General features: G+C 40.5%; 8 protein-coding genes across 8 annotated transcripts; 4 read left to right on the forward strand and 4 right to left on the reverse strand.

The window, feature by feature from the left end:
• The first annotated feature begins 2,800 nt into the window (after window positions 1-2,800).
• ASPGLDRAFT_1487179 (uncharacterized protein) lies at window positions 2,801-3,178 on the forward strand. Its single transcript, XM_022541973.1, has 2 exons — window positions 2,801-2,907; window positions 2,964-3,178. Exon 2 carries the CDS (start codon window positions 2,978-2,980, stop codon window positions 3,143-3,145), a length of 168 nt encoding a protein of 55 aa, XP_022401606.1. The 5' UTR covers window positions 2,801-2,907; window positions 2,964-2,977; the 3' UTR covers window positions 3,146-3,178.
• A 7,102-nt stretch (window positions 3,179-10,280) lies between these two features.
• Window positions 10,281-10,854, reverse strand: ASPGLDRAFT_46845 (uncharacterized protein; the record flags this gene model as incomplete). Its single annotated transcript, XM_022546541.1, is given in 2 exon segments — window positions 10,281-10,815; window positions 10,832-10,854. A coding segment is annotated over 1 exon segment (201 nt), but the record flags the coding sequence as incomplete, so codon positions are not given.
• Window positions 10,855-14,678: 3,824 nt separating this feature from the next.
• Window positions 14,679-15,843, forward strand: ASPGLDRAFT_66370 (N5-glutamine methyltransferase family protein; the record flags this gene model as incomplete). The annotated part of the gene is made up of 2 exons (XM_022549012.1): window positions 14,679-14,977; window positions 15,042-15,843. The coding sequence occupies 2 exons, from the start codon at window positions 14,679-14,681 to the stop codon at window positions 15,841-15,843; spliced, it is 1,101 nt and encodes a 366-aa protein (XP_022401608.1).
• Window positions 15,844-15,899: 56 nt separating this feature from the next.
• Window positions 15,900-18,128, reverse strand: ASPGLDRAFT_1487314 (pepsin-like aspartic protease). Its single transcript, XM_022541974.1, has 3 exons — window positions 17,464-18,128; window positions 16,084-17,361; window positions 15,900-16,031 (listed from the first exon to the last, which is right to left on the reverse strand). Exons 1-3 carry the CDS (start codon window positions 17,656-17,658, stop codon window positions 15,957-15,959), a joined length of 1,548 nt encoding a protein of 515 aa, XP_022401609.1. The 5' UTR covers window positions 17,659-18,128; the 3' UTR covers window positions 15,900-15,956.
• Window positions 18,129-19,020: 892 nt separating this feature from the next.
• ASPGLDRAFT_125744 (uncharacterized protein) lies at window positions 19,021-19,429 on the forward strand (the record flags this gene model as incomplete). The annotated part of the gene is made up of 2 exons (XM_022540587.1): window positions 19,021-19,099; window positions 19,167-19,429. Coding segments are annotated over 2 exons (342 nt in total), but the record flags the coding sequence as incomplete, so codon positions are not given.
• Window positions 19,430-21,704: 2,275 nt separating this feature from the next.
• On the reverse strand, window positions 21,705-25,095 carry ASPGLDRAFT_74225 (tryptophan--tRNA ligase MSW1). Its single transcript, XM_022549723.1, has 12 exons — window positions 24,970-25,095; window positions 24,854-24,909; window positions 24,700-24,797; window positions 24,578-24,613; window positions 24,095-24,519; window positions 23,890-24,036; window positions 23,027-23,364; window positions 22,888-22,968; window positions 22,677-22,792; window positions 22,508-22,626; window positions 22,009-22,449; window positions 21,705-21,930 (listed from the first exon to the last, which is right to left on the reverse strand). The coding sequence occupies exons 2-12, from the start codon at window positions 24,905-24,907 to the stop codon at window positions 21,920-21,922; spliced, it is 1,866 nt and encodes a 621-aa protein (XP_022401611.1). The 5' UTR covers window positions 24,908-24,909; window positions 24,970-25,095; the 3' UTR covers window positions 21,705-21,919.
• A 175-nt stretch (window positions 25,096-25,270) lies between these two features.
• ASPGLDRAFT_46851 (Fcf2 domain-containing protein) lies at window positions 25,271-26,534 on the forward strand. Its single transcript, XM_022546542.1, has 3 exons — window positions 25,271-25,525; window positions 25,594-25,753; window positions 25,984-26,534. Exons 1-3 carry the CDS (start codon window positions 25,338-25,340, stop codon window positions 26,356-26,358), a joined length of 723 nt encoding a protein of 240 aa, XP_022401612.1. The 5' UTR covers window positions 25,271-25,337; the 3' UTR covers window positions 26,359-26,534.
• ASPGLDRAFT_57811 (purine-nucleoside phosphorylase) lies at window positions 26,417-27,878 on the reverse strand. Its single transcript, XM_022548282.1, has 7 exons — window positions 27,645-27,878; window positions 27,460-27,538; window positions 27,320-27,399; window positions 27,193-27,257; window positions 26,928-27,130; window positions 26,588-26,867; window positions 26,417-26,534 (listed from the first exon to the last, which is right to left on the reverse strand). Exons 1-7 carry the CDS (start codon window positions 27,850-27,852, stop codon window positions 26,490-26,492), a joined length of 960 nt encoding a protein of 319 aa, XP_022401613.1. The 5' UTR covers window positions 27,853-27,878; the 3' UTR covers window positions 26,417-26,489.
• Between the last annotated feature and the right edge of the window lie 42 nt (window positions 27,879-27,920).

The raw sequence follows: 27,920 nt of genomic DNA on the forward strand, positions 1-27,920 counted from the left end.
ACCCTATAAAGTTTTCCCTGATGAAGAAGCTAAATTAAAATCTATTATCATAAGAAAATGAGAAATATAATAAATTTTAACCTAAAAGAGGTACTGAATAAAATACTATCTTATCAGATAGCTGGGCTATCTATCTACAGAGGTGTGCGAGATAAGTCTCGCTCGGCGCTATTCCCTTTTAGGAATAGACTAGTCAGCACTGTACACGCCATTACACGTAGCTACCATCATCTGCAACCCCCTCAACACTGCATATGGCCTATCTTATTGCTTTTTTTAAACCATATAGGCCATTATTGATGCCACTTGCTCTCTATCTTCCTACCACCTGCCCAGAGTACATAGATGGCTTCCTCGGCGGCTTCAGTGGACAGCCAGGTAGAGTGATCTATCATATAAATTACCATGGGATCTACCTTGACCGTATATTACAGCCAAGCGCCTAAAAAATTACTAGCGCCGAGCGAGACTTATCTCGCACACCTCTGTAGTAAGAACTTATATTACTCTCTAAGAGACTGAAGCCCTAGATGTATTTCAAAAAAGAAAAAAAAATAAGAGAAAACTGTAAGAGCAAGACTATAAAAATAAAGATAATATTATTCTAATTATATTATATAAAAAATGTACAAAAAAAAATAATAAAAAAAACAAAGAGAGAGAGAACCCAGCTCTAAAAGAAATCAAAAAAAATCTAACTGCCTTATCATTCTATTATTAAACAGTATATTTATATATATCTAGATAGCTATCTTTAAATGACTTAAAGATCTAGGAAAATTATATATAAGTAACATTCAACTTCAGTTGCTCAGTATAAGATTAAGCCATATGAATTATCTTTTATATTTTCTTAACATCTACTATTAAATAAACAATGCAATAATTAATCTAGATAAAAAATTAGCAGTCAGCTAAGGATATAAATCTAATAATATAATTCAGTTGATTATAATTATAGATATAGTGAAAAAGCCCTATATTTATTAGATAAGAATGTATATTTTAGACTAGTGACATATCATGTTAGAGATTTAAGATGGAAGAAATGTACAGAGCCTCTAAAAGTTAAAGCATTAGATTATTAAGATAAGAGATAATTGAGAAGTCTTGCATAATTTTAACAGCAATCTAGAAATAGCTCATTCACTTCTCTTTCTTTCCCTTGTGCAGGGCCAGAATCCCTTTGAAAGACATGTGTGTAAGATCACTGCCACTAATAGAAGGAATAGGACTTGTAGACAATGATAAAGAGAGGTAAAAATGAAGATGACCCTGAATTACTTGCAATCTCATTGAAGCTATCAAAGAAAGGCGTAAAGCTTAATAAATAGACTTGGGGAAATCAGAGATAGGGCCTGGAAAATTAATTATATAAAAGCTAGAGCTTGCTGGTAGAAAATCAATGCCCTAAGAGCTTTAGGAATCCAAAAAAAAAAAAAAAAAATAGACTTACAGCATTAGATTCATTAAAAGAAACCCCTGAAGGTCTTCTTCATACAGTCAAAGGGGATTAGATTAATGGCCATTAACTAAAAGCCCCGATGAGTAAATTATAGAGTATATGGTGGAGGTGATGCTCCGGATTATATTCAGGTTTAGAGAGGATGAGAGATCATCATCTTATATAGTTAATATAATGTAGCATGTATTCATTTCATTATAAGCTGAATATAAATGTTAATATCAGAATCTCTGGCTTGCAGCTTCATTTAGTAAAGAGTTAGATGAATCAAAATAATAGCAAATGGTTATGCTTTAATTCAGTTAAATTAAGATGCCATTCTCTATCACCTTCCAGTTATAGAACTAATCTAAATAGATAGAATACATGCTACATCTACTTTTTCTAGATCTAGAATTTATTAATCTATCAGTATCTTTTATAGTCATGTAAAATTTCCTTTATCTATATATAAAGATTCAGTGGCCATCAATAGCTTATATATGATAAGACTTAAGAAATATCTTTAAAGTGTTCTTTTAACGTAATCTGTCACCGAGTTGCGTATATCACTCACTGAATTGCGTGGTCAGCGGCGGCTTCCCCTGAACACACCACATACTACTCTTTAATCCTCCTATTTATCATCATGTTTATCATGGACAAGGAGGAGCAAATAAAACTAACTATTGAGGCCTTTAATAAAGGCCAATTTCAATCCAAAACTGCATGTGCAAAGGAATTTAATGTCATCCCAAGGACTAATGTATCAACTGAATGGAATGACCTCTTGACATGAAATGACTGCCAATTGTCGAAAATTATCAGAACTTGAAGAAGACTCTATCTAGATGGATTCTAGATATGTATCAGCGTGGCCTACCTCTTCAAATATCAAATGTCTGCTATCTTGCCCAATTACTGCTATCTGCATGGCTGAAACCCCATGAGAAAGCCACCATTGATGAGCTATGGGTTAATCACTTTATCTGACGCCGTCCTGAGCTCAAATCCAAATATACCTACAAATATGACCATTAGGAGTGGCATCAACTGCAAAGGTTGTTGTCTGTGGCTCTGAAACTAGAGATAGCCATGCCAAATCTATCTAGCCTGGAAATTGTGAGTGGATAACTATAATAATCGCCATAAATGCCTCTGGATCTGCTCTACCTCCGCAGATTATTCTGGCTGGGAAAAAGCATCGATCACAGTGGTATTCAGATACTCCAAAGGAATACAGGATTAGTATCAGTGATAATGGCTGGACAAATGATAATTTGGGGTTTGAATAGCTTCAGGAGTTTGAAAAGCATACTTTTCTCATCAGACTGCTAATCTTATTCCTTTTAAATTAGTGTGCTTGCAAAACTCCATATCAAAATGAAGACACCAACACCACCTTCCTCTTCAAACAGCAATCAATCCTCTTATTTAGGAAGGACACCAGCCAATCTCTATCCGTCAAATCAACAGAAAAGGCAGATGCAAGAGCTTCAAACACAGTCTGTATCCTCAGTGGCTGCAGAGCAGATGCTTGAAAAAGTCATTAAGGGTGCAGAGATGGCAATGCAGAGTTCTATCCTTTTACAACAAGAACTCCATCAGCTTCGCACATCAAATAGGCATCAGAAAGAGAAGATGACACGAGCTTTTATTCAAGATGGAGGGAGTTTGACTGGTGGTGAAGGGTTTCAATGATTGAGAGAACGGGAGAGGCAAGAAGAGCCATAAGGCCAGCACGGTGCAGCAATTGCAATAAAGAAGGCCATAATAGATTGAAATGCCCTACTAGATAGTAATATATTTGAGGAATTTGGCTTGCTTTAAAAGGAATTGATGGGTAGATTATGCATAGCATGGATGCCGCTGCCGCCGCCGCGCAATTCAGTGATATGTGCAACTTGGTGATGGATTAAATTAATTAAAACTGTTATTAATTTATTTTACTGCTGCTACTCTCTATCTTTTAAGTTAAGTGGTATATTTTGTTAACTATAGATATAAGCCAAGGATTTTATTTAACTGGACACCCATGGAGGAATCTTCTCTCTCTAAGATAAGTAATTAATTAATTAACAACAGGCCCAGGATCTTAATTTTTGAATGCATTTGATAACTCTTATTATCTAAATATAATGAGGATTCATTTAGTCTTCTCACTAGATAAACTATAATGTACTGTCAGTGATTCTTTATCTAAGCAGGTGATTAAGTCTGAATCATCATTAAAGATGAATAGAAGTGGGAAGTAAAGAAAATCCTTTATCTCTCATCAAAATTGACACTGGCTACAGTACCAGGTGAAGTGGATTAGATTTAATGAGGACCAGATATAATACCCAGCTGCCAACTTTAAGAACTCACTGCACTGTCTACATAATTATTAGAGATATCTAAATAAACTAGAACTGTTGTTGTGCTGCTTATAGGAGTGATTAAATGCATAAGAAAAGATTAACGAAATCAATAACCACCCTGGTGGTAATAAATTAATATAGAGTCTGAAGACAGACTGCCTAAGAAGAGAGGATATATGATGACTCAAATGTCGCACCAAAGACAGATGTAAATAACATCAGCACATTAAACAAGGCCATATAAGCAATGAAGGCAAACAGGGCACTAGTGCTGTTATATAAATGCCTATAAAACCCCATCATCTAGATAGATTTCCTCTTATCTTCTTTCCCCAGATCTGATATTCTCATTGATGGCTACACTAGTTTAGATAAGAATATCATTTCATCAACTGTTCCTCCTTCATCTTCCTCTATTTCTCTCGCACTGCCTATTTTTCTGAGCCACTGGATCCGGATCATGACTTTGACAGAGAAGTTTAATTCTGAGGACTCCAGCTTTGATAAGAAAAGTTCTAAATTAGAAACTAATCATTACTATAGATGAAGAGGTTTTCAAGTCTGGTAAGGATTCTAAAGGATAGGCAAAGAATGGACAGCCTTAACAGAGATGAAGTGATTACAGTATTATATATAAGTAGTTACTCTTTCTCTTAAAGGATCATGTTCAGTTATATAGGAATGCCTTTTGTATATAAATATTTTTTGTCTTCTTTATTGGTGTCTTTGTTAATGTTTTCATTAGTGTCTTTATTTGTGTGTGTGTGTCTCTTAGAGAGTGACGGCCTAAAGAGAGTATTATTTAATAATAACCCATTCAATGGCTCTATAAATGCGCATTGAATGAACTTAATATCCTGTAAGTTTTTATCTCTTAACGTAATCCACGGCCGAGCCGTCCACTTCCTCCGCAATTTTCCAATAATCATACTTCAACGCGTCATTTTATCACCACCATCATCTAAAATGCCCCTTTCTCAAGAAAATCGAATTCAAATGGCTATCAACGCGTATAGAAGCAAAAAAATCCAATCAAAATCAAGGGCTGCAGCAGTTTTTGGAGTGCCAAAGACTACTTTCATTGATCAGCTCAATGAAATACAACCACGCTCAGAAACACGCGCCAGTGGCCATAAATTGACCGCTGTTGAAGAGGAATCTCTTGTCAAACAACTTCTCAATGCAGATAAACGAGGCTTTTCAGTTCAACCAGAGTTTCTACATGGAATGGCACAGATTTTACTTCATGAACGTACACAAGATCCCACTGCAGTCCTTGGAGTCAACTGGGCCTCTTCCTTTATTAAACGCCGCCCTGAACTACGTACAAGGTACAATCAAAGGATGACATACCAGCGTGCGAAGCAGGAGGACCCAAAAGTCTTAAAGCAATGGTTTGGGACTGTACATGATGCTATTAAAGAACATGGTATACATGAGGATGATATCTGGAATTTTGATAAGACTGGCTTTGCAATGGGACTCTGTACAACATCTAAGGTTATTACTGCAGTGGAGCGCAGTGAGAGACCTTGTACAGTTATCCAGGGAAATCGTGAATGGGTCACAATCATTGAATGTGTGAGTTCTAAAGGAATCACTATACCACCAGTGGTTATCTTAAAGGGGAAAGAACACCAAGCTCCCTGGTATCAAGAGCCTAATCTTCCTCAAGATTGGAAGCTTGCCAATAGCACCAATGGCTGGACAACAGATCAGATAGGCCTTAAGTGGCTGAAGCAAGTGTTTGATCCTTTTTCCAAACCACATTCAACTGGTGCGAAGCAGTTGCTTATTCTTGATGGTCATTCAAGTCACCAAACTGCAGAGTTTGATAATTTCTGCAAAGAGAATGCAATCATCTGTCTTTGTATGCCTCCACATACATCTCATCTTCTTCAGCCACTCAATGTTGGTGTTTTTGGGCCGCTTAAACGCGCATATGGAAAACTAGTTGAAGGGATGATGGTGGCTGGAAATAACCACATTGATAAGGAGGATTTTCTATACCTATATCCTCCTGCATGTGAAGCAGTATTTCTCCCAAGGAATATATGCAATGGCTTTGCAGGAGCTGGGCTTAAACCTCTTTGATCAAGACCAGGTTCTTGAGAAAATCACCTTTCAACTTCGTACACCAACACCACCATTACTTGTTGAAGGCTCAATATCATCTGCTTTTGAAACACCTCAGAATCCTCGCCAGATTGATCACAAGGTTCAAAGCCTAGAGAAGTCTTCAAAAGAAAAGATCACTTTCTAGCAGTCCAGTCTCTCATATTCAGCATCTTGAGAAGGCTGCACAGATGGCAATGAATATGAATCTTCTTCAACAGGAAATCAAGGTTCTACGGGCTGAAGGTGAACGTAAAATAAAGAAGAAGACAATGAAACGTGCTTCTCTAGGGAATGATTTATTTATCTCTGTACAAGAAGGTCGTGAGCATATTCAGCAGCTTGGTACACAGCTTAATGAGCAGGTTGATAAGCCTACACCTGTGCCTCGTCAACGCGCTTCACCACGCTGTAGTGGCTGTGGGACTGTTGGACATACAATACGAAGCTGCCCTAGTAAATAGCTAGTTATTTTGTCTGTTATATATTTTAATTTAATGGTGTTAGTGGTTGCAAAGCTTCAAATTCGTGGTGGTTGCGGAGAAAGTGGACGGGACGGCCGTGTGGACGGCTCGGCCGTGGATTACGTTATAGACGCCTGGATTATATAAGCTTTCAGAACCACCACTCAAAGAGTTCAATTTTTTTGAAGGATATAACACTTGTATAAAAATTAAAAAACCTGCCTGAATAACACCTTTATATAGTATAAAGTCTATTTTATTATCAATATCTTAAAAATCAGTGAGAGCATTAATTAGCTGGAAAATGACATTATTATGAAAATTCTATGCTAGTGATCTAAAAAACTTTTTCCTTAAATTTTATTACTGACAAGTCATTAAGTCTTAGAGTTTAAAACACTATATCTATATGCAGGCTGCAAAAGCCCATTAGAGAATTATTCAATTAGCGCTGTGCCACATGAATCCATTGACAAAATCCATTGAAGTGTATACTCAGTTTCAATCAATTTGTGGTTGTTTGCACGTGTATCATGGCAATTGGTATGGCCAGTTAGACAGCAGTGGAGCATAGACTCAGGCACACTAAATCAGCGTGCTGCTTCACACACAAAAGCAATTTGGTCTTTCTGAATAGCTTCGATAGCTAGCTAATAAGACCCTACCCTCCTGCTCAATTGATTTTTGAGAGGATTGAGAGCGATTTGATGGCATGGTAGGCAATAAAAATAATGATTAGGATGTTGGGTGAGATTTGGTTGGATGGTGCATTGCTCACTTATATGCATTGCTCACTTACTGACCACATTATGTATAGATAACTGGATATTGGAGGCCATATATATATGCGTAGCAAGAAACCAATCAATAACTTCTATTTTTATAATAAATCTCCCTTTTGAGGGATTAAATCTTATCTAAAAGGTAATTATTCCTCCCAGTTGATTCCATCCTAAATGGCTGAAATCTCAACTACAGAAGAATTACCCTTCTAAACTGGGTATTAGCTGCAGATATGATTATCAATGTGCTCTTTATGAAGATCGAAAGATAATAAGGGATTAGTTTCAGCTGGTTCAGAATACTATTGCAAAATATGGTATTATTGCGTAGGATATTTATAACTTTGATGGGACTGGTTTCTCTATGGGAATGACATCAACTGCAAAGGTATGCCCCAATAATAAATAATTTGATCATTGAATCTATGTTAATTATGACCAGGTCACTACTTCTCAGGTTCAAAGCCATGCAAAAGCCATACAGCCAGGAAATCATGAATGGGTGACTGCCATTGAGGCCATTGGTTCAACAGGCTATCTCTTCCTCCATTGATTATCTTTGCTGGCAAGCAACACCAATCCACTTGGTTGATATCAACATACACCTGAAGACTGGGTTATTGGAGTCAGTGAGAATGGATGGACAAATGATAAGCTTGGAGAGCTCTGGCTCAAAGAGGTCTTTAAAAGCATACCAAAATGCATACAATTGGCACCCACCAGCTTCTGATTCTTCATGGTCATGGCAGCCATGCAACTGCTGCTTTTGACCATTTTTGCACAGAGAATCATATTATACTCCTTTATCTACCTCCACATTCATCACATCTTCTTCAGCTGCTTGATGTTGCTTGTTTTGGGCCATTGAAATTGTTACGGACATAGGGCGGAACGCATGTATATTAGACAAGCACCGAAGGTCTACTGGCACTAGGCCGAAGTAGTAATAGTGCGGTCGTAACCTGTTTAGGTATAGGGCCGCCCGGAGCCGGCACGTGACCCCGACATTCCTTAGGGAGACCGCTGGGCGAACGTTAGAGAGACCAGCGTTCAGTCTAATCACCAATGGGACTGGCTATTACTACCGAAGTTGTTACATACATATACCCTATCACGCTTCTACCATAGTTTACCCCCGCCGGGTGGACGACCAGTTTAACAGAAATGCCTATACGGCCAGTGGGTTCAAACCTCTATGCAGCTAGAGATCGATCAATCATATTGATATAGTTGATTTCTTGGCTGCTTAGTACTTACCAATAGACACACCCACAAGCATTCTCATTATCAAATATATTGTCACAACCTGGCTTCTCTTGTGACCTGTGACAGAGCAAATCCCATGTATATAAACCCTATCAGACACAAATCCCACCCCCAAGGGGGTGGGTAGAGAGAGCATGCATAGTCTTAGACTGGAAAATGCTCTATAAAATGGAAGACATCATTATCATAGAGGGGTAGAAGCTTCAGGATCTTAGTCTGTCTTAAAGCCTTCTTTAAGAAGAGTATTAAAATAAAAGGAGTGATGTTAATTTGCAGAAGTAGATGTTTTATTGGCTTCTTCAACCATTGTGTATATATTCTTAGAAATTAAGCGAGCTTAATGGCTCTAAATATCCAAAAGGCTACCTACTTACTCCAATATCAATTAAGAAAGCGAGGGAAACTTTACTTCATTATAGACTATTTATACAAGTTCTTTTCTATCTATTAATTTACTGAGGTTCACTTCCTTTAGGTTAATATAATCTAACCTTGGGAGAGACTTTGTCTAGAGTTAATCTTAGGAATGATTACATCTCCATTAGTGCTCTTCCTTAAGTTCTTAATTTCTATTATAGCTATCTTGATAGAACAGTTCTAAACTGTATAAATGGCCTGCTAGTAATGAAAATATTGTCCTTTCTTTTATAAAGATAATTCTAATTATTTAAAATAATAGAGGTTTCTTAATCACTATTATCACTCATTGGCTTTTTTAATGGTTAATACAGGAGTTAAAACTGATTAATTAGATTTCTATTATAGATTTAATTACTGACTATACTAGTAGTTAAAGCGGAAAAGCAGTTATATAAGTTTTAGTTATTAATAGTCTAGAGATAATTAATAGTCTTGAAACAAAAGATAGATAATTCTTAGAATAATTCTTCTATATAGTTATATTACATTATTTGGCTTTATAACCTATAGGTTAAGTCAGTAGTTTAGATAGAGTAGAAGAAGAGAAACTAAAAGATAGTAATACTTAAGATTATATTACAGCCTTATCTAAAAGATGAATATATTTATTATCCTATCTAATAGATAACCTATCAACAAGGATCATAAGCATGGGGAGGAAAATAGTGGGTGATTGCAGGCAAACAATATTGGTTTATGTGGTTACATGCTACCCAATAAGGCAAGCAGTGACTATGGCAGAAAGCTCAGAGGCATTTCATCACAATGGTTATATCTTATATATTTAGATAGAACGCTCGTAGCAGCTTTAGAAAAAATATTAGTACAGTTTTTAATATTGTTAGATAATTAATATATATTAAGATATAAAGTTACATCTAGTATAGCAGATTCTTAAATACATTATTTTAAAAGTGCTTTTGCAAAACCTCACAATATGTATTAGGGTCCTGGGCCTGTACATACTTTATAGTAGGAGCCACCTGGCACCTGACTCCCACTCCTATATCCATGATCAGTTTTTATACATGGTCATCCCTGCCCCTCTAATGACCTTTCCCATTGCCTCTTCCACAGTTGATGGGGATATCTGAAGATTTTGGAAGTGACAGTCACTTCTTTGGGCCTCAAGCTGGTTTATATCTGCTGGAGTCTTACCTACACCAAAGGATTGGTTGCTATGTGATGAATGTGGAGGTATGTATAAAGGGATAATATTCCTTTCTATACAGAAATGGTCAAATTCTGCAATTGCATGGCTGCTATGGCCATCCAAAATCAGCATGTGATATCTCCCTAATGTACAGGAGGCTGTATGTGGCTTAAAGACAGTTTGAAGCCACTCCAGGCCTAATCCATCATTTGGCCAGCCATTCTTGCTGTCACTGGTTATAAAATCATTTGGAATAGCATGGTACCATTGAGATTGGTGGTTTTCTGCAGCCAGGATAATCTGGGGAGGCAAAGTCTATCCAGTTGTATTTACTGCAATAATAGCAGTTACCCATTCATGATTCCCAGGCTGTAAGGCTTTGGCATTGCTTGCCTGAGTCTCTAAGCCACATATAACTTTGGCTGTGGATATCATGCCCATCTGAAATCCAGTTTCATCCATATTGTAGATATCTTGCTGAATAAATTCCATATTTTTCAATAACATCATGGAAGCGCTTATACCACCCCATGATGAACTCTGGATCTTCACATTTGGCATACTGGTAGTCATATTTTCAACTGTATTTAGAGGAGAGTTCATCATGGCATCAAATATACCAAGTAACCCAACACTCTCCCACATAGGCAGTCTGGGAGGATAGCTGTGCAGACAGTAATAACTGTGCCAAGTAGTGTACAGTAGAGATTTGTAGAGGTAGGCCACGCTGGTCCATATCAATAATCCATGATGAGAGTGTCTTTTCTTCAGTAGGTGTCAATTGATTCCTTGCGGCATGTGGTTCTTTTAACCTGGGTTCTATTTAGAGGTAGAGAGGCGCACATTATATATGCCTTCGCTGCTGCATTTTTTGATGAAAAAGGGCCTTTTTTTAAAGGCTTCTAGAGCTAGTTTCATGCGATCTTTTGAATTATCAGCCATGCCCCATGGTTGTGGTTGTGGATAAATTGCAAATATGAAATTCATAGTAGGTGGTCGTGGATGTGTATCACGTGGCCAGCTCGGTGATAGATTACGTTAAAGAAGTGCAATATTATTTAAGAATGGTGCAATCTATGTAAAATGCCATCGTATATACAGCCATAATAACTAACAATTCTAAGGCCTTTACTAATCGTTTTGTGAATGATGTAGTATTATATATTAATATATTTAAACTGCTAATAATCTTGATATATTTTAATTATCACTATAAATTTATATACACTTGAATTTTTATAGCTAAGTTATTAATTAGACAGTGCAGCTAGATTGCTTTTTTAGCACTCTCTTTTAATTATATATAGCCTCATAGAAGAATACGGCAACAGTTAACTGTTGCTTAAAGCTTTGGCTAATACTACTGCTAACAACAGTAAAAGTAAAAATATAGTTGCTTATCAATATTTGGTCAATATAATTTTACCTCTCATTAATGTTGATGATCTCATAAGAGTTATTAATACTGCTAAGGTTAAATAAGTATTTTAATTGATGATATCTTAATGCTTTTATAATAGATAAGGTGCTGAATTAGCTAATTTATAAAGTGCTTGGTACAATAGTAGTGTCTAATTTTCTTTCAAGATAATATACTTTAAGTAATTTATCACTAAAGCTCATGGGGTATATTATATAAAATTTCTCAAATATATCTGTATAGAAAATTTTATATTCATTTAATTAATCATCTAATTAATATAACAAGTCAAATTCCTCCCTTATAATATTTATTTCATCTTTTAAAGTCATCTTAGTGAGAGTTGTGGGATCCTGTATAAAAAGAGGTAAAGTACAATATTTTTAAAGGCCATTTTTAGAAAGACAAGACAGTCTTATTAGAGAGTTTATTCTGAATGTATGATGATGATGATGATGATGTCTTCCATTTTATAGAGCATTTTCCAGTCTAAGACTATGCATGCTCTACCCACCCCCAAGGGGGTGGGATTTGTGTCTGATGGGGTTTATATACATGGGATTTGCACTGTCACAGGTCACATGGGAAGCTCTCACTTTGAGATGGTCAAGAATGGGGGACATGATGGGGTAGTGCCTATGAGGCCCCAGCTAGGGCATATTCCGAATGTATTTGAGACTAAGTTCTATATTCTAGGTATAATAAAGATTATATTCTTTATATTTATCAGGAACACTGGAACACTGTTATCTTTGTTTGAAGAATCTTAATATATCGTTTTAAAATATAACTTTTCCTTAAAATATGGTCATTAGATATTTATAGAGTATTACTTTCGAGTTGGCTAAAGAGAATTTAATTTTTTATATATACTAATACTAATATACTACAATCTTTATAAGGTATTTTAATTAATTCTTTTACTAGTGTAGCGTGGTTTCTCTAGATTATAAAAGAATATATATATAGGGAATTACTGCTGCCACACCCGTATGTTTGACGCCACACCCCTTAATGAAATCCACGTCGAATTAAGCCATCACATGACTTAATATTTCCGTATATGTATTAGCGCCAGGGCTATATTGTGGGGCATGATATGGTAAACAAAGGCGCCAGGCGCCATGCCCGTACACCTACAACAATCCATCATGTCGCTCAATCTCATTGGCTATGAGAGCTCTGATGATGATGGTCATCAAGAGCCATAATCAACAACATCCATCATGCCTGGTGAACTGCACGATCAGATTCCACACCTTCCCAATCAACGAGACCTTTCCCACTTGAGAGGCTGCCATGAAATTCCTCAAATGACTTTACTGGCCGTCATGGCTGCTCCCTGACAACAAGAACCTCCAAAAAGCGCAAATCAGATGACATTTTATATCAGGTTTATCTACACTGCAACCGCGGCGGAAAATATCAGTCTCATATTGATAAAAATAACCGCGTTCAAAAAGAGAAGACCAAGCTGATGGGCTGTCCATTTCAGCTAGTTTTACACCTTCAAGCTGATAATGAATGGCTACAATAGTCTAGACAGGAATTCAATCCGTTAGTATCTACTATTCCGAGCCCATGACACTGCTTGATGGAAAGACACCAGTCCAAGCACTGTTGAGCTGGGTCCCAGATAATGGCAATTGGGTGGTAAACTACCAGGCAAATGAGGATAATGTTGTAACTGCTGTTTTCTGCAGTCATAAGACCATTAAAACTTAACCAGTATCCAACGATTCTTTTCATGGATTACACATACATAACAAATAAGTATAAGATGCCACTCCTGGATACTATTGGTTTTACAGCTTGTAACAAGGCTTTGAGAACAGAAAAGTTAGTACCTTTGCTCACTTGCAGTAGCTAATTAGCAGATGGGGAAGAGGCAAGGAGCATACAATGGTGGTTGACATCTGTTTTGAGATACCTATTTTGTTAGCGAGTAAATAATTCTGAATGATGGCTTATCATTGATTCATTGGCTAAACAAGCATGAGATCAAAGCGTTTAAGTTAGGGAGAAAATGGCGCTAAATGAGTGTCTTTTTCTGCCTATCTAACATACGTAGTTGGAGACGTCCGCCAGTGCGGATGTTTGTGGTCACGTGATAGCTTAATTCGACGTGGATTTCATTAGGGGTGTGACGCTAGCAAATGTGGGTGTGGCGTCAAACATACGGGGTGTGGGAGGTGGCAGCAGTAATTCCCTATATATATATATGCCTTTATATAATCGTAGTTATATGAAAAAAAATGGACAGAGAAAGAGCACCAAGACTTTATCTATTTAAAATAATTATTCTATGCTTTATTGAAGCACCTTCGGCCATTATCAAATTTACTGGAAGTTTATGCTTTACTGGATAATGACTTATCAGGACCATTCTTTAGGACAGTGGGTTTAATAAGGTCACTTAAATAACTCTTATGAAGCTACTGCCTACTATTGGAAGTAATGTTTCTAGTAGATTAGAAATAAAAAGAAACTGGTATCTAGATATATGAATTTAAAAACAGTTGGACATGGATTAAGTATTTGATAATGCGCTTTAGCTTGGAGGCATGAAATGTAGATAAGAACTACTCGCGACTTCGCCCGCCAACCACTTATCCATTGTTGGAATAACTAAAAGATCCATATAGTGAAGACATCAGTATCGGAGTTGGGGTAAGGCCCGAGAAATGATATATAAGGAGAGAGGTGGCTACTTGTAACTATTGATGTCTGCTTTGGACGGGCCACACCAGATATGCCTTTTTTTTAAGGTCAAATATCATATTTAATCATGAATTTCTATCAACCACTATGCTTTTTGGGTAGTGTAACTGTAAACCTGGGTTCCATATCCTGGTCTTTAGGATGTAAATACAGAAACTTTCATATGATCAATCAGACTTTATTTAAGTAGTCCCATCATCCAGTATCCTTATTCATTACATCTAGCCTTATATAAAATAAAATCAAAGGGAGATTAGGAACAACCCGTTTTAATGTAATAATCTAGTCCGGTTAAATAACGCTAAAAATGTTTATTTCATTATATATAATTATATATAACTTGTACTGGATTCAAATTAAAAGAGCCGGAAAAGCAAAAGCGAGGTACAGCAACAGCTAGCCCTATTTCTCCTGCGCCCCTCTTTTTTTTTTTTTTTTTTTCTATTTTTTTTTTTTTTTACCTTGTGAGTCGTAGGAAGTGGGACGGAGAGGACAACAACAGCCTCTCCAAAATTCAAGATTATTCGCCATCCATGCCCCGGATTCCCACTTCAACCATCATAAAGGCATACAGACAAAACTGTTTTTTGCCAATACTTTTACAAGAATGTCGTTCTCTCAGCTCAGCGCAAAATGAGTTACGCTGGTTACGCGAGCGAGCAATCCACGTGTGGAAACAATGGCCCAGGAAATACCCGGCTTCAGGCTGGAAAACTTTGTTAAAAACGATGTGCAGAGTGCGTTCGAAGGGGATGCCTCTTCAATATATACTCGGTGACCAGCCCTTCGGAAACCTGGAAATATTATGTGAAAAGGGAGTCCTGATACCGAGGTTTGTCGCTTTCTTCCCCACCCGTTAGGAAACTGGCCTTTCACACTAACTACGTTGTAACAAGACCAGAGACAGAGTCTTATACCATACATGCTGCCGAGTTAATCTCAAGATATTTCCTAGCCAGTGGCCAGAATGGAAATGTCGAACCGTCGGGGTTGATACGACCCCTGCGCGTTCTAGATCTCTGCACTGGCACTGGTTGTATATCACTCCTCTTGCATTATCTTCTCGCCCCTCGTTTCCAGCAGCTATTCATACTAGGTATTGATATTAGTGCTGCAGCTATTCAACTGGCCACAAGAAATCTCGACCACAACCTCCAGCTTGGTTTGCTCTCAGATCGGTCCTACAGAGAAGTCCATTTCCACCAAGGCGATGTACTTGGCCATGATAATGGACATAACTCAAGAATCGAGGAGATACTGGAAACATATACACCCCAGTGTAGAATGGACCCAGGATCAAGAGAAAGTTTTGACTGGGATATCTTGGTCTCAAACCCACCATATATTTCACCCAACTCCCTCCGCGATGGCACAACTGCCCGCAGTGTTCGGTTCTTCGAACCTGAGCTTGCCCTGGTACCACCTCCTGCCAACATGAACTATTCTATAACCATGGATTACAAGCGGGAAGATATATTTTATCATCATCTTATTGCATTATCATTCAAGTTATCCATCAGACTCACAGTCCTTGAATGTGGCAGTCGTCAACAAGGCAGTCGTGTGATCGCTATTTGCAAAGCCTTCTCCAATAAATTGCCTCGAGATCACGAGTGGACTGTTGGCCTTTGGTCTGAGGGACAAGCAGACCACTGTGATAACAAAGAAGGGCCTTGTGTTGTCATCCTGCGGAAGTGACATTGAATGGTTCGCTCAACTACAGACTCGAATTCAACAGACTGCTGTCTTATATTAACTAGCTCACTCAAAATACAGAGTAAATTGCATAATATCACGGAGTATTTACAGTATCATTGTACACAAGTTTCCAGTCCCTGGGCATATATATATAAAAACCTAGAATGCCAACAACATACACCCAACGCCTACACTTGCAAGCCTGCGAAGTAAATTTCCTTTCGTATCCGGCGAAATAGCAGTGGCAGCACTGGTTGCTGTTGGTAACTCCGTAGAAACACTGCCGGTTGGGCCCCCAATTCGGGCCCCAGAACCATTATCCACGGCAACGGTTGTAACGGGATTTGCAACTCTTGTAGCACCGGGAACAGAATTATCACCTGTCCCGATTTCAAGTATATCGTCATCGGCGGGGTCAAAGTTTGTGTTGGCGAGGGAAATCTCGTTGTTCGCCAAATCATAGACGACGTATGCACTGCGCAGAAAGGTGTCGCCTAGAACAGCGGTACTATCTCCAGCAGGAACAATACCGAACACACATGCTCGTGTACCGTCATGGAAATAAAGAGGACCCGAATCGAGGGTCAGTTCGCCCATGCCAACCGTGATACTAGGATCAGAAAATGTGTATGTGATATTGATACTCTCGTCTGCTAGACTGCACGGTACGTAGCCGACCCCGCTTGATGCTTCGTAAACAACGTTTAAGTCACTGTATATGTCTTCGACAAGCGAGTCCGGCAGGTACGTCAGTGAACTTCCGGAGTCGAGTAGCACCGCTGCCGGTAGTGAATTTGACGAATAACTGTGGCTGTCGGACTCGGATGCAAAGGCTACTCCTGTGAGTGCAATGATAAATTCCGAATAGCCACCGTCGACTGTTTGAACCGGAAGAGTCTTCAAATCGCCAATATATTTTGCCTTGTTAACGCCGCCGAATAAGATCGAGCCTGTGTTTGCTTCCAGGTCGTTCAACCAAAGGCTGTAGGCATTCGAACTGATCAGGCCATTCTCAACCATCGCCCGAGGAAGATTAGGATAAGCGCTCTGGCCAAACCGACCGACTTGTACTTCATTCAACGCATATCCTATGCCCAGAACACCTTCTGCACAACAATCACGCTCGATTAGCCATACCGTTTTTTTTTTGTCTTTGTCTTTTTCTTTGGTAGGAGGGAATGATTGGTATATAAACCTACCAGAAGAGCTAGACGAGTATCCAACGCCGAACTGGAAATCCTTTAAAGTGATACCTCCGATGCGGATAGTGTCGGTTACATAGTCACCGACCGCTCCTGAACCATCCGCATATGATATGTTGAAGTTGGAAGAAACATAGGAATAGGTGGATGAAGAATCACCATCATAAGAACCTGATGTGCGGCAAGGACTACCTAGAGAGGAGCAAAGAGTGGAGTTCGCTGCATTGCACCAAAGATCGCTGCTTCCGGTATCAAGAACCAAACGCAAGCTCTGTTCTGGTGTACCAAGAGTGATATTACAAAAATAAAGCGTTTCCTTCTCAACGCATGAGCGATCTATAAACCCATAATCAAGCCACGGGGCGAGAAACCAAGGGAAGAAAAAAAAAAAAAAAAAAAAAAAAAAAAATCAACACACCTCATTATCAAGCTTCTGACCAACAGTTTGGTCTCGTCTCCGCCGCATTCGATCCCGATGGACAGGATCAAGAATATCCTTTCGTTGAATGTCTAGCGGCACAACGGAGGGAACATCTCTCCGGTGTAGCGTCAACATATGAGCCTTGGAAAGCGCAAGATAGACAAAGAAAGACCATAGCCATGCGCTCCGCATTTTTTTCTTTTTTCTTTTTTCTTTTCACTTAAAAAAAAAAAAAAAAAAAATCTCGTCGGGAGATAGCTAAAGAATATCCAGAATCCGAAGGATGACTGAGCAATCAGCAAGGTTGAACAGTATTTAGAGGAAGCTGTTGTACTCCGATATACAAGATGGAGCGCAGGAAGGCAGGTCTGGAATCAGCTCATTTCCTTGGGCCTGCGGAGACATTATTGCTTTTTGAACCGAATATCCTGGAATCGGCTGGTGCCTGATGTCGTATCGCATGCTGCTTCCGTGGCTGATAATAATAATAATAAGCGTTGGCCGGCTCAGTCGGAATCAGTAGCTCGGATTTTCGGCGCCCCCACTTGGCCTTGGTCCAATGGTAGCGGATTCATCATCGACGTTGTTTGCCTGGTGGTATTGCATGGTATTTGGAGGATATACACGTGGGGTCCAAGAGCGACTTGCAACAATACATGTCTTTTTATTGGTTTAGATGGAACTGATGTATTATTACCGTACTATAAATACCGTATACGTAATCGTAAATTACCGCTGCGAACGGCAATAACAGCAGAGCTAAAAAGGGAATTCGACACTGCCATGGAGTACTCCGTACTGTCTAGCCCAAGGAATAATACATTCCAGATGGTCGGTACTGTCTATATGAGGAGCATTGTCAAATCATCCATGAGATCATATAGGGCCAATGCCACTTTTAATGAGAAGTGTTACCTTGAGTGGAAATTATTGGTCTATTCAGGCTTGATATAAACCACTTTCTATTTGCTCTCATATTATTGGAAGTATGAATGGAATTCACTTCAACATACATGTACTCCGTACATATGCGGAAAATTCTTTGCGTGGTGTGGATGCAAGCGGTTCGGATGATCTACCTTAAAATCCACCCGACCCAATTATGAACTATAAAAAGCCCTAAAGCCCTAGTTTCCTATCGCTTTCATTGTTTGAGCATGTGTTCCCCTCCATTAAAAAGGAAAAAAAAAAAAAAAAAAAAGAGAAAGAGAAAGAGAAAGAGAGAAAGAAAAGAGAAAAGACCATGCAAATTTCACAACAATAATTACTATGAAAAGAGAGCCCAAAATGAGGGTACGCGCTAATGTAAATAACCAGGCCCAAATGCGTGAGTCATTACTCATTACCTCTTCTGGTCTATCTTCAAACCATTCGCGTAGCCGCGCAAACGATGAGTAGGGACTTTGTTAGGTAGTGCAATGATAATTGATCAATATTGGGGACTTTTTGACCAGTGAGTCAATCGCAACAACCTCCATGAATTGCTTACATTTCCAGCCCTACATTTCCAGCCCTTCAGCTTGGAGTCATGGTGAGCTAGGAAGCATCATCTGAAAAAACCTTGCTGAGATCCTAAATCCTAAGATCATCGAAAATATTATTGTGGAAGGGAAGAACCTGAAAACCTACTGGGGTGAGCTACTTGCATACAGCCATATTATAGTAGGACTATAGCGAAGGTGCTGATAGTGCTTCATTAGGTATAGGCACTATGGGTCGACCCCACTGTGGCTACTTCATCTTGGCTGTCAAGATGGCCCAACTGCTGGCTGCTGGTTGTGAACTAGAAGTGCTTCTGGCTGATATCCATGCTTTGACAGTCTCAAAGTGCCAATTGAGCTGGCTGGATGCTGGGTTGAGTTTTATTGACATCATAACTGCCATGCTTCAGGCAGTAGGGTTCCGACTGAAAAGTTCATGTTTGTGCTGGAAAGCTTGTGCTAGAAGATCCCTGAGTACATAATGGCTTGGAGCTGTTGGTCTACAGCATGATTGCCCAGATGCACAATGATTACAGGAACCATGTGGTATGGTGTATTTGTCTTGTTATCAAAAATTGTTCCTCAATTCTAACATGTTCCATAGATGACACCATAAATATCCAAACCTGCTGTTTCAAAGGCTCTGGATGCTCTTTTGGCGCCCACCAAGAACTTAGGAAGCATATCCGACTTCAACAACAGAATGACAAGAGATAACTCTGAAAGCATACCCACATCCTGTGGCAGAGAGAAATGTCAATGACAAGGGGGACAAGGGGCCTCGTCACCCTAGAGGGAAATACGAAGAAACATTGAAAGAGGAAGAGACGCTGAACGGCTACTGCCATTCCGGAGAGGTCCGGATAACCTCAACCATGGAACATAATTCCCAAGTGTGAAGTGATTGATGAGCTAAGGGTTTAAAAGGCAACTAGATCAAACTAACAATACCAAGATCAAGGAAATTTCTGTGCATGGCTTGAAGGAAGACTATGAAGACAATTTAATTCGACTTGAGAATACATTATTTAGCTCGAGCCATCTTTGAGGACGATCCTGAACACTTGACAGAGTCTTGCGCTCAGTAATCTGGTTGTGAAAGACATGACAGCCAATTCATCAATGGATGCTCCATCGCAATCAGGTTGAATTTGCACATCGCAGGATAGAATTCATCGCGCATCCGGCCAGATGCCTGAGCAAAGTCCAGCCAGACAATATTCGTCTCGATTGGCCGTTGTAGCCTTCCACCAACGATTGGTGAAGATGAAATTCCCGACAACTACGCTACCAATGGGTGCACAAAGTCCCTTGGTCAAATACAACTGAGCGCTGTCGAAGCACTCTCCAATCTCTCGCAGTGTAAAGGCTCCTTGCTTCCCGGAGATGAGCCCCGTCCAAATGCATATGGCTCAATGGCTTCTGAGCGCGTGCTCACTGAGAAATAGCACGAACCTCGGGATTGTGCCCTAAAGTGAGATCTCCAAGCTGGTCACCCGGGCTGGACAGTTGTAGGGCAATTCAGTAACAGTGCTATTCTGCTTGACATCTTCCATAGTGACCATTGGAGACAACGACCATTTTTATGAGAGCACGGACGCGCCACCTGGTTCCCCATGGTGCTGACATGAACAGAAGTGACGCCTTATGTCCCAGCAAGTCTGCAACGTACTCCTAAAAGCAATTGGGTGTCTCTTCTTCGCCACATCGTTTTGGAGGATGTATTGGTGATGGCTTGTAGCATGGGCAACGTAGGCTTGGTACAATAATCCAAGTGGAAGTCATTCAACGCCCCATATTTATTAGACCAAACGATACTGGAACGGCACGATGACTGTTTAATCTCGAGCGTCATCTTTATTGAGAATGAAGTCACCACCGCAGTCTTAAAGTTAGTGTAAATTTATTCAACTGCAATAAGGAGGATGAATGCCTACATTTTATAGGTTAGTTGGAATAATGTATATTGCCCAAAACTATATAGCTTTGATGCTTTGATACGTCTTGCTACGATAGCCTGAGAAATTAATTAGCCCTGCGTGCTTACTTTGTACAGCTGCCTTGGTTATTGATCAATTCGGACTTTTTAGGGCACATGATAAGTCACGTCACTTGATTAGGTTCATTAGGGCACACTTCATTGGTACGTCAATAATTAGCGCTAGCATCTGGGAACTGCGATTAATCTTTTGAATTTATTGCAAGAGAGCTACTGTAGCCTTCACAAATTCAAAACTCAATGCTGTGGATTGTACGCGGTAATATGACTTGCATCACAGTTATCATCTGTTCAGTACATACTACTAGCTTTTGCATTTGAACACTTCTGACAAAATGTTCTCACTGCATATCTTCCTAATTGCCTCCTGTCCATTCCTTTTGCACACAGTCTCTGGGGTATCTCTGTATGTCTTTAGTGGTTGACTAAAGTGTAGGCTAGTCCAAGCCCTAAATTTACTCAAACCGGCCCTACCATCCGATCTACGATAGACCGAAAATGTACTCGGATGCTTTTTTTGACCGACAGCCACGGGATACTATGAAGCATGCTTGGGAATGTCCGGCCTACTGTAGTCTACTCCGTTATTTCCATCTAATGAGTATGCACCGGGAGACGACTTTTGACGACACTCGCTATACAGCCGATGTAAACGTAGATAAATGACCGGTATATTATTGCAGATCATAACTCACAGATCCTTGATACTACAGTGCCACATTTTAGTTGTGGATAAAGCATTATGTGCCTTGTATGTTACCTCGCAAATGCAATCAAAATGACTTAAATGTGGTATTGATAGCTGTATGCTATATCTAGTCAAAAGATGACCGACTCGACTGACTGGGATACTTTGAAAAACTCAACCTACTAAATAAAACCCCAATTCAGTAGGGCATATCCTCAAATAATCCAGCATTGGGGGGGGGTGAAAAGAATCCCAATTCAATTTCTCCATGTTGCATCATTTTACTTAATATATAACTTCAATTCGGCGGGTTAATTTCACGTTTTTTAATTGTGTAGTAGGACAGGCAGATGGTTATTACATGATTCACAAACCTAGTGCTTCTTTAACTTGCTTCATAGTACTTTCAGCGTTGGAACGCGCGGCCTGACTGCCTTGGTTCGCAACATCTTCAAGGTAACCTGTTTTGTTTTCTATGAGAGCAAAATATTTCTCCCTTATCGGCTGGAGATGGTTAGCAACCTTGCTAGCAACGTGTCCCTTTAGAGCCCCAAGGCTTGAGTTCTGGAATTCTGAGACCACTTCTTCGCACGATTTGCCTTCAAAATGAGCGAGAATTTCAATCAAGTTAGAGACACCTGGACGGTTATCTGGGTCATATTTGAGCTGCGGCTCCGAGTCCGTAAGTGCGCCCTTTATCTTTCTGTGAATATCTTCCGGGGTATCGGAGAGCAAAATCCTTGATCGTTCATCGGGGTGGGATTTTGACATCTTCAGAGTTGGTTCTTTGAAAGACATCACTCGTTTTGCGGGTGCTGACAATGCCCAACTATTACCATATACCCAATACCCGACCGGACGAGGAAAACTTACATATGAGCGCCTCAGGTAGTGGGAAAATGGACCCATAGAGGTGATTAAAGCTATTTGCGGTGTTTCTGGAAAATTCAAGGTGTTGCCTCTGGTCCTCCCCTATGGGGACATGTGTAGCCCTAATCCCTGTCAGCAAATGGTCTTAGCGCATAGTTTCCTGGTGCCAAACCTATGGACTAAGATGTCTGCTGCTTGGAGAACGGGATATGAGAATAGGCCTAGCCGAAGTTTCGATCTTGCTGCCGAGTCTTCCAGATTTGTATTCTCCGGTAATTGAAGCTTGCTCTACACGGGGTCAATACCGAAAACGATGCCATTCCTATCATTACCCACGCATGTCCGCATGGTTTGCGTCCTTGCTTTTTGCTGTATCTGCTCACCTTCCATTGGGTCATACGTGATAGATACCCCATAGAGGCCACTGTGCTCAGTATCCAGAACAATTCGGTGTGTGCGGGGACCTGGCGGTAGTCAGTACGTAGAGTTAATGATAAGCATTGGAACTTTGAGAATACTCACATCGGATTGGTAAAATATCGCCGACCTTGCAGGATCTAGGCCCACGGCGAGAAGGATCGCAAACATCTCCTTCCTCCAATTCCGTAACCGGGGGGCATCTTGAGGCACTGTCAATGCGTGAAGGTCAACTACAGAGAATAGCAATTTTGTTCCCTCTGTGGCACCGTTTTGTAATTGAACCCATTCACGCAAAGCTCCCAAATAATTACCCAAGTGCGGTACACCGGTTGGCTGTATCCCCGAGAATATCGTTTGGTGGGTTGCTGATGATGTTTTTGTGGAGTATGATGAACTGCGCCGATGTTGAATTAGACCTTTGAATTGGACGCGATTTCTCGCTGACAGACACAATTTTGTAAAACTTTGGCCATTATAGGCGACCCTAGCTTTTGGATGCATACCAAAACAGAGAAAAAAGGGATAGGAAATAAATAGAGATATAGAGAACAAAAAAGAGACTTTCAAAGAAAAGTGCCCGAGGTACGAAAATTTTGAAGTCACGTGTTATAGATATATCGCGAAAGTATCAAACTTCCCCAAGAAAGGAGAAGAAGAAGAAGAATGCAGAATAGAAGATTCAAGTCTCAATCAACAAACATCTGCGTGCTATGCCTAGGATGAATACAGTATGCTATACAGCCTTACTTAAATGCTTGTCTCATTTGATAGATAAGTTGATGAATAGACTTGGGACATGATGGATGGTATGATAGTACAAATGGTAGAGTATACACAAAGTAACGCAGGAAAGAATAGAAGGAGGTCAACAAGAACCCTGACTGACCGAAGAGCAACACTTGTCTGTATAACCTCACTGAATTTAGCAGTGACCATCTAGCCCCTGCGAACGTCAGTCAATGGACCCTTGTTCTGGGTAAATCGCTCGCTTTCCAAGATATCCAATATCGATTGGTCACCACCCCTATCTTTTCTCTGGCCAAATTGGGAGAGGTGCGGTTCAAGTGATTGCTCAATCTCGGGCATCGCATCATCCATAGTTTTAGCCACGTCTAGATTGCACGTCAGTAAACAAAACAAATTCATCATAGGTGTAAAATTGCACTGTACCGAGACTTTCATGCTCCCAAACATTTGCCTTTAGACCTACTCCATAGAAGGAGTGCTTTCGTAAAAAGGCCAGCCACGTCTGTACAGTCTGCGGATTGCCATCTTTGATCTGAATCAATCGTCGAAGTGTTATCCTTTCAAAATTTTCTTGGCTTTTCTTATGTACGAAATTACTTCGTGGGAATGTCCAGCGCTCAACAATGCGCGGCAACGGCACAGGTCCCGAAACGGGGAGTTTCAGATAGTATGCCGCACGTATGGCAAAATCGGCGAAAAATTCGACGTTCCGTACACTGTACGATCTCAATTGGAGATCACAGACTGGGAGACCGTACTGGGCCTTTCTTCGAAGAGGACGCAAGTAAAGCGCTTGCACACTTCTGGGGAGCCGCGCTCCTTGATTTAAATCATCCAATCGTTCTGCCCTATAGTCTATAATAAGCGCGAATGCCCCTCAGTGACTCCATTTCGATAGCAACGGACCATGGCCTTATAGATTCGGATAACTGCTCGGTTCCTCTTTTGAAGTTGACAGTTTATAGTCAGCCCACAATGTCATATACCCCGGGGAATAGGCAATTTGCTAGAGGATGGTGTCTACAGACTGTTTTCCCGACAAACTCGCGGCGTGACGAACTTCCGACTGACTAAGGTCGACATCCGGCTCATTTGACGATGCGAAACTTCGAGTTGGTACAGGGAACTTTGCCAATATGGTTAGAACCGAATCCGACATAAGTACTGTGGCGAGTGGCATACCTTGAGTCGCTTGCCTAGTCCTAGCAGCATGCGCGACTTCGGAAAGGAAAGCATGGCTGTATAGTTGGTGAACAACGATCGTCCCAGTATTCCACCAGAAATTAGATAAAAATGACCTTTACCGCTTTCCACTTCAATCGTAACTATGCGATCTTAATTTCAATCCACGGTGCTATCAGAAGAAACAAGTATAAAATATTGAAAGAATAATAAACCAAAAATAAAATGAATAAGAATCAAAATAGGAAAAAAAGAAAGAAACTACCAGGACACAGACTAAGTAACTACGAGTTGAAGATATTGCACGCACTGTATTTAGACTAGTGCGGGTTTTTGCCCCACATGGGCAGCGGAATCCAATATAAAATCTGAAATTTTTTTTTCTCCCATCTCAATTTTTGAAGCTTTCTTGCCTGCGCCCCCTCCCCCTCCCTTGAGTTTCTTTTACTATTATTTCTTCTTCCTCTTCTTTTATCACGTCCATATGGCAGAGGGAGTATGCACGGAGCATCATCCTGTCCAACCTCACACTGAGGTTGATATAACAGATGATGAGATTCAGAAGCTGCTTCATGAAGCAGAGAGCCGGCTTCGAGCTCCTGGATCGAAACCAACCCAGGATTCAGAGCTCCAGATGTCTAATGGGAATGAAAACAAAGATACATCTTCTCTGTAAGGTCGAATCTATATGGCACTTTGCCTGTGCACGGCGATTACAAGGGAGCTAACCCTGATTCAAGAATTCCGAAGTTATCAGCAAATCATTCTTTGCAACCATACGTACACGAAACAAATGAAGTCGCCACGCTCGATCCTTCTCGTATGAGTGATTCCCGACAAAAAGACATGCCTAACTTCGATCCAACCAAGACCAGGACGTTGAACACTCCAGGAAAGAAGGTGAGATTTCCTGAGAATATCTTGATTTATTCTTCATTTTATTGTACTTTGCTATGAGGATAATTTCCCACGCGTTAGCGCTTGATGCAGCTTCACCAGCCCGTTTTGGGTTGCGCTGCGCCAATGAGAGTTCTACTATTTCATAGTTACTCTGAGCATTTTTCACGGCTTTTGTTTTTGTTGTCAGTCAATCTCACAGATGGCCATAGGCTAACTTTATGCTGAACTAGAAGGACAAACCCACAGCGGGAGAAGATTGGTTTAATCTTCCAAAGACAGAAATGACACCAGAGTTGAAGAGGGATTTGCAGCTCCTTCGGATGCGTTCAGTTCTAGACCCAAAAAGACACTACAAGAAAGAAGGGAAAGCGAAACCTCCAGAGTTCTCCCAAATGGGAACAATAGTCGAGGGACCAACCGAGTTTTTCAGTGGACGTATCGCAAAGAAAGATCGCAAGAGAACCTTTGTGGAAGAGGCTATGGCTATGGAGCGCGAAACAAGACGTTTCGAATCCAAATACAACGACATACAGACCACGAAGCGAAGCGGCAAAAAAGCATTTTACAAAGATCTACGGTCGAAGAGGGGCCGTGAAAACAAGTGAAAAGCAATGTCTCAGTTCGTCAAGAAAATGCTTTGAACCCCGCATAGCGCTAGCTATGGCGATTTGGAGGCTGAGCCCGAGTCGTCATTTGTTTTGGCAGCATACCATCGCTCAGAGGTAATCACCAAGCGCTAATGTTGCTGGAAGATATCCTGTACGGTTTTTTGCACAAGGTCCTTTCTACGATGTTATTATCGATACTTGGAAACGGACCATCATGATGACTTACTTGCATATCAAGGGCCGCAGAGCGAGCTGCTTCGAGGACCTCTTCGTGATTGGCTTTCCCTTCCTGCAGTATAGCGTCAAGCTCCTCTGCCTCCTTCGCCTCGAGGAGATGGTCATCTCCTCGAGGCACAGGAGACAGTACGGCCTTGTTGGTCACAAGGCTGAGTGCGATAACTCGCAGATCACAATGTCTAGCAGCAACTATTTCTGGTACAGTCGACATGCCAACTAGGTCTGCTCCGAGTTGACGAAGCATACGGCACTCAGCTCTAGTCTCATAACTGCATTGCTAGTCAGTGACATCCAAGCCGCGCTGGAGTTGATGTGATCTTTCCACACACCTTGGACCTCCAACGAACGCATAGGCCCCCTCATGCAGTCTCCGTTTGCTTTGCGATGGTATAACGGTTTTCCACGCTTTATGCACGTAACGACGAAGTTCGAGGTCATAGGCGTCTGACAAAGGGGGAAACCGAGGACCGAACTCCTCCACATTTGGGCCGCGTAGTGGATGTGTGCCTGCCAGACCGGCAATGAAGATATGCTAATCAGTAGTAATATCAGTATTAGCACGAAGTAGATGCCATTCAGAAATGTGAAACATACGTCGTTCAGTAACACGAGGTCTCCTACCGCATATTCAGGATTCAGGCCACCGGCAGCATTGGTCACTAATATTGTATGATTTAGTTCAATCGTCGAACAGTTTATATAGCGGGGAAGGGAAGCCCACAAACTATGGTATCAATGCCCAATAGCTTCAAGACTCGGACAGGAAACGTTACTTTATCGATAGAATGTCCTTCATAATAACTTGACGGTATTATTAGTGATTACTGACCAGTACAAATCCAGATTTTATGGCTAGCTCACTGTGCGCGACCAAGCATTAGAACAGCAGGAACTTTCTGACCAAGAAGTCCAAAAACAAGTTTCCCCGCATGTCCGGTAACTGTTGATCAGCGGTTTAGCGCATTAGGGAGGGCAAGAGAAAAGGAAAAGAAATAGGGAAAACAAGAGGGAATGTGGGAGCGATGTTCCACTGGAGCCAGACTTGCCTGTAAGCTGAGGAAAATGTGGTATAGAAGAGTAGTCATATTCCACTCGGGGTGTATCCCCAACTGTATGCACAAGGCCTCCTAAGCCAGTTCCGCAAACAATTGCAACACGGGGGCTTCGTAGGGAGGAGGGCAGGCGTTCCTTTATGTAGGAAGCTGCCTCGTTGACACGTTCGAAAGAGGATATATTTTGAGGTAATTCAGCCATTTTTTTGGGGGGGAGGGGAGGGGAGGCGGCAATGATAAGACAAGATTCAGAAAAAAAAAAAAAAAAAA

The sequence above is a fragment of the Aspergillus glaucus genome (genome assembly GCF_001890805.1).
Source record: "Aspergillus glaucus CBS 516.65 unplaced genomic scaffold ASPGLscaffold_9, whole genome shotgun sequence".
Lineage (NCBI taxonomy): Eukaryota > Fungi > Ascomycota > Eurotiomycetes > Eurotiales > Aspergillaceae > Aspergillus > Aspergillus glaucus.

Coding starts and splice junctions, on each gene's coding strand:
- ASPGLDRAFT_1487179 (XM_022541973.1), top strand. CDS start 2,978: ATGCTTGAAAAAGTCATTAAGGGTGCAGAGATGGCAATGCAGAGTTCT.
- ASPGLDRAFT_1487314 (XM_022541974.1), bottom strand. CDS start 17,658: ATGCGGAGCGCATGGCTATGGTCTTTCTTTGTCTATCTTGCGCTTTCC. Junction 17,362..17,463: donor GTCAGAAGCTTGATAATGAG/GTGTGTTGATTT, acceptor TGCGTTGAGAAG/GAAACGCTTTATTTTTGTAA. Junction 16,032..16,083: donor CAGCAACCAGTGCTGCCACT/GCTATTTCGCCG, acceptor TTGCAAGTGTAG/GCGTTGGGTGTATGTTGTTG.
- ASPGLDRAFT_74225 (XM_022549723.1), bottom strand. CDS start 24,907: ATGCTTTCCTTTCCGAAGTCGCGCATGCTGCTAGGACTAGGCAAGCGA. Junction 24,520..24,577: donor TCCGAATCTATAAGGCCATG/GTCCGTTGCTAT, acceptor TATAGACTATAG/GGCAGAACGATTGGATGATT. Junction 22,793..22,887: donor CACGTATGACCCAATGGAAG/GTGAGCAGATAC, acceptor GACCCCGTGTAG/AGCAAGCTTCAATTACCGGA.
- ASPGLDRAFT_46851 (XM_022546542.1), top strand. CDS start 25,338: ATGGCAGAGGGAGTATGCACGGAGCATCATCCTGTCCAACCTCACACT. Junction 25,526..25,593: donor AACAAAGATACATCTTCTCT/GTAAGGTCGAAT, acceptor CCCTGATTCAAG/AATTCCGAAGTTATCAGCAA. Junction 25,754..25,983: donor TGAACACTCCAGGAAAGAAG/GTGAGATTTCCT, acceptor ATGCTGAACTAG/AAGGACAAACCCACAGCGGG.
- ASPGLDRAFT_57811 (XM_022548282.1), bottom strand. CDS start 27,852: ATGGCTGAATTACCTCAAAATATATCCTCTTTCGAACGTGTCAACGAG. Junction 27,400..27,459: donor CTAATGCTTGGTCGCGCACA/GTGAGCTAGCCA, acceptor AATACCGTCAAG/TTATTATGAAGGACATTCTA. Junction 27,258..27,319: donor GGGCATTGATACCATAGTTT/GTGGGCTTCCCT, acceptor ATACAATATTAG/TGACCAATGCTGCCGGTGGC.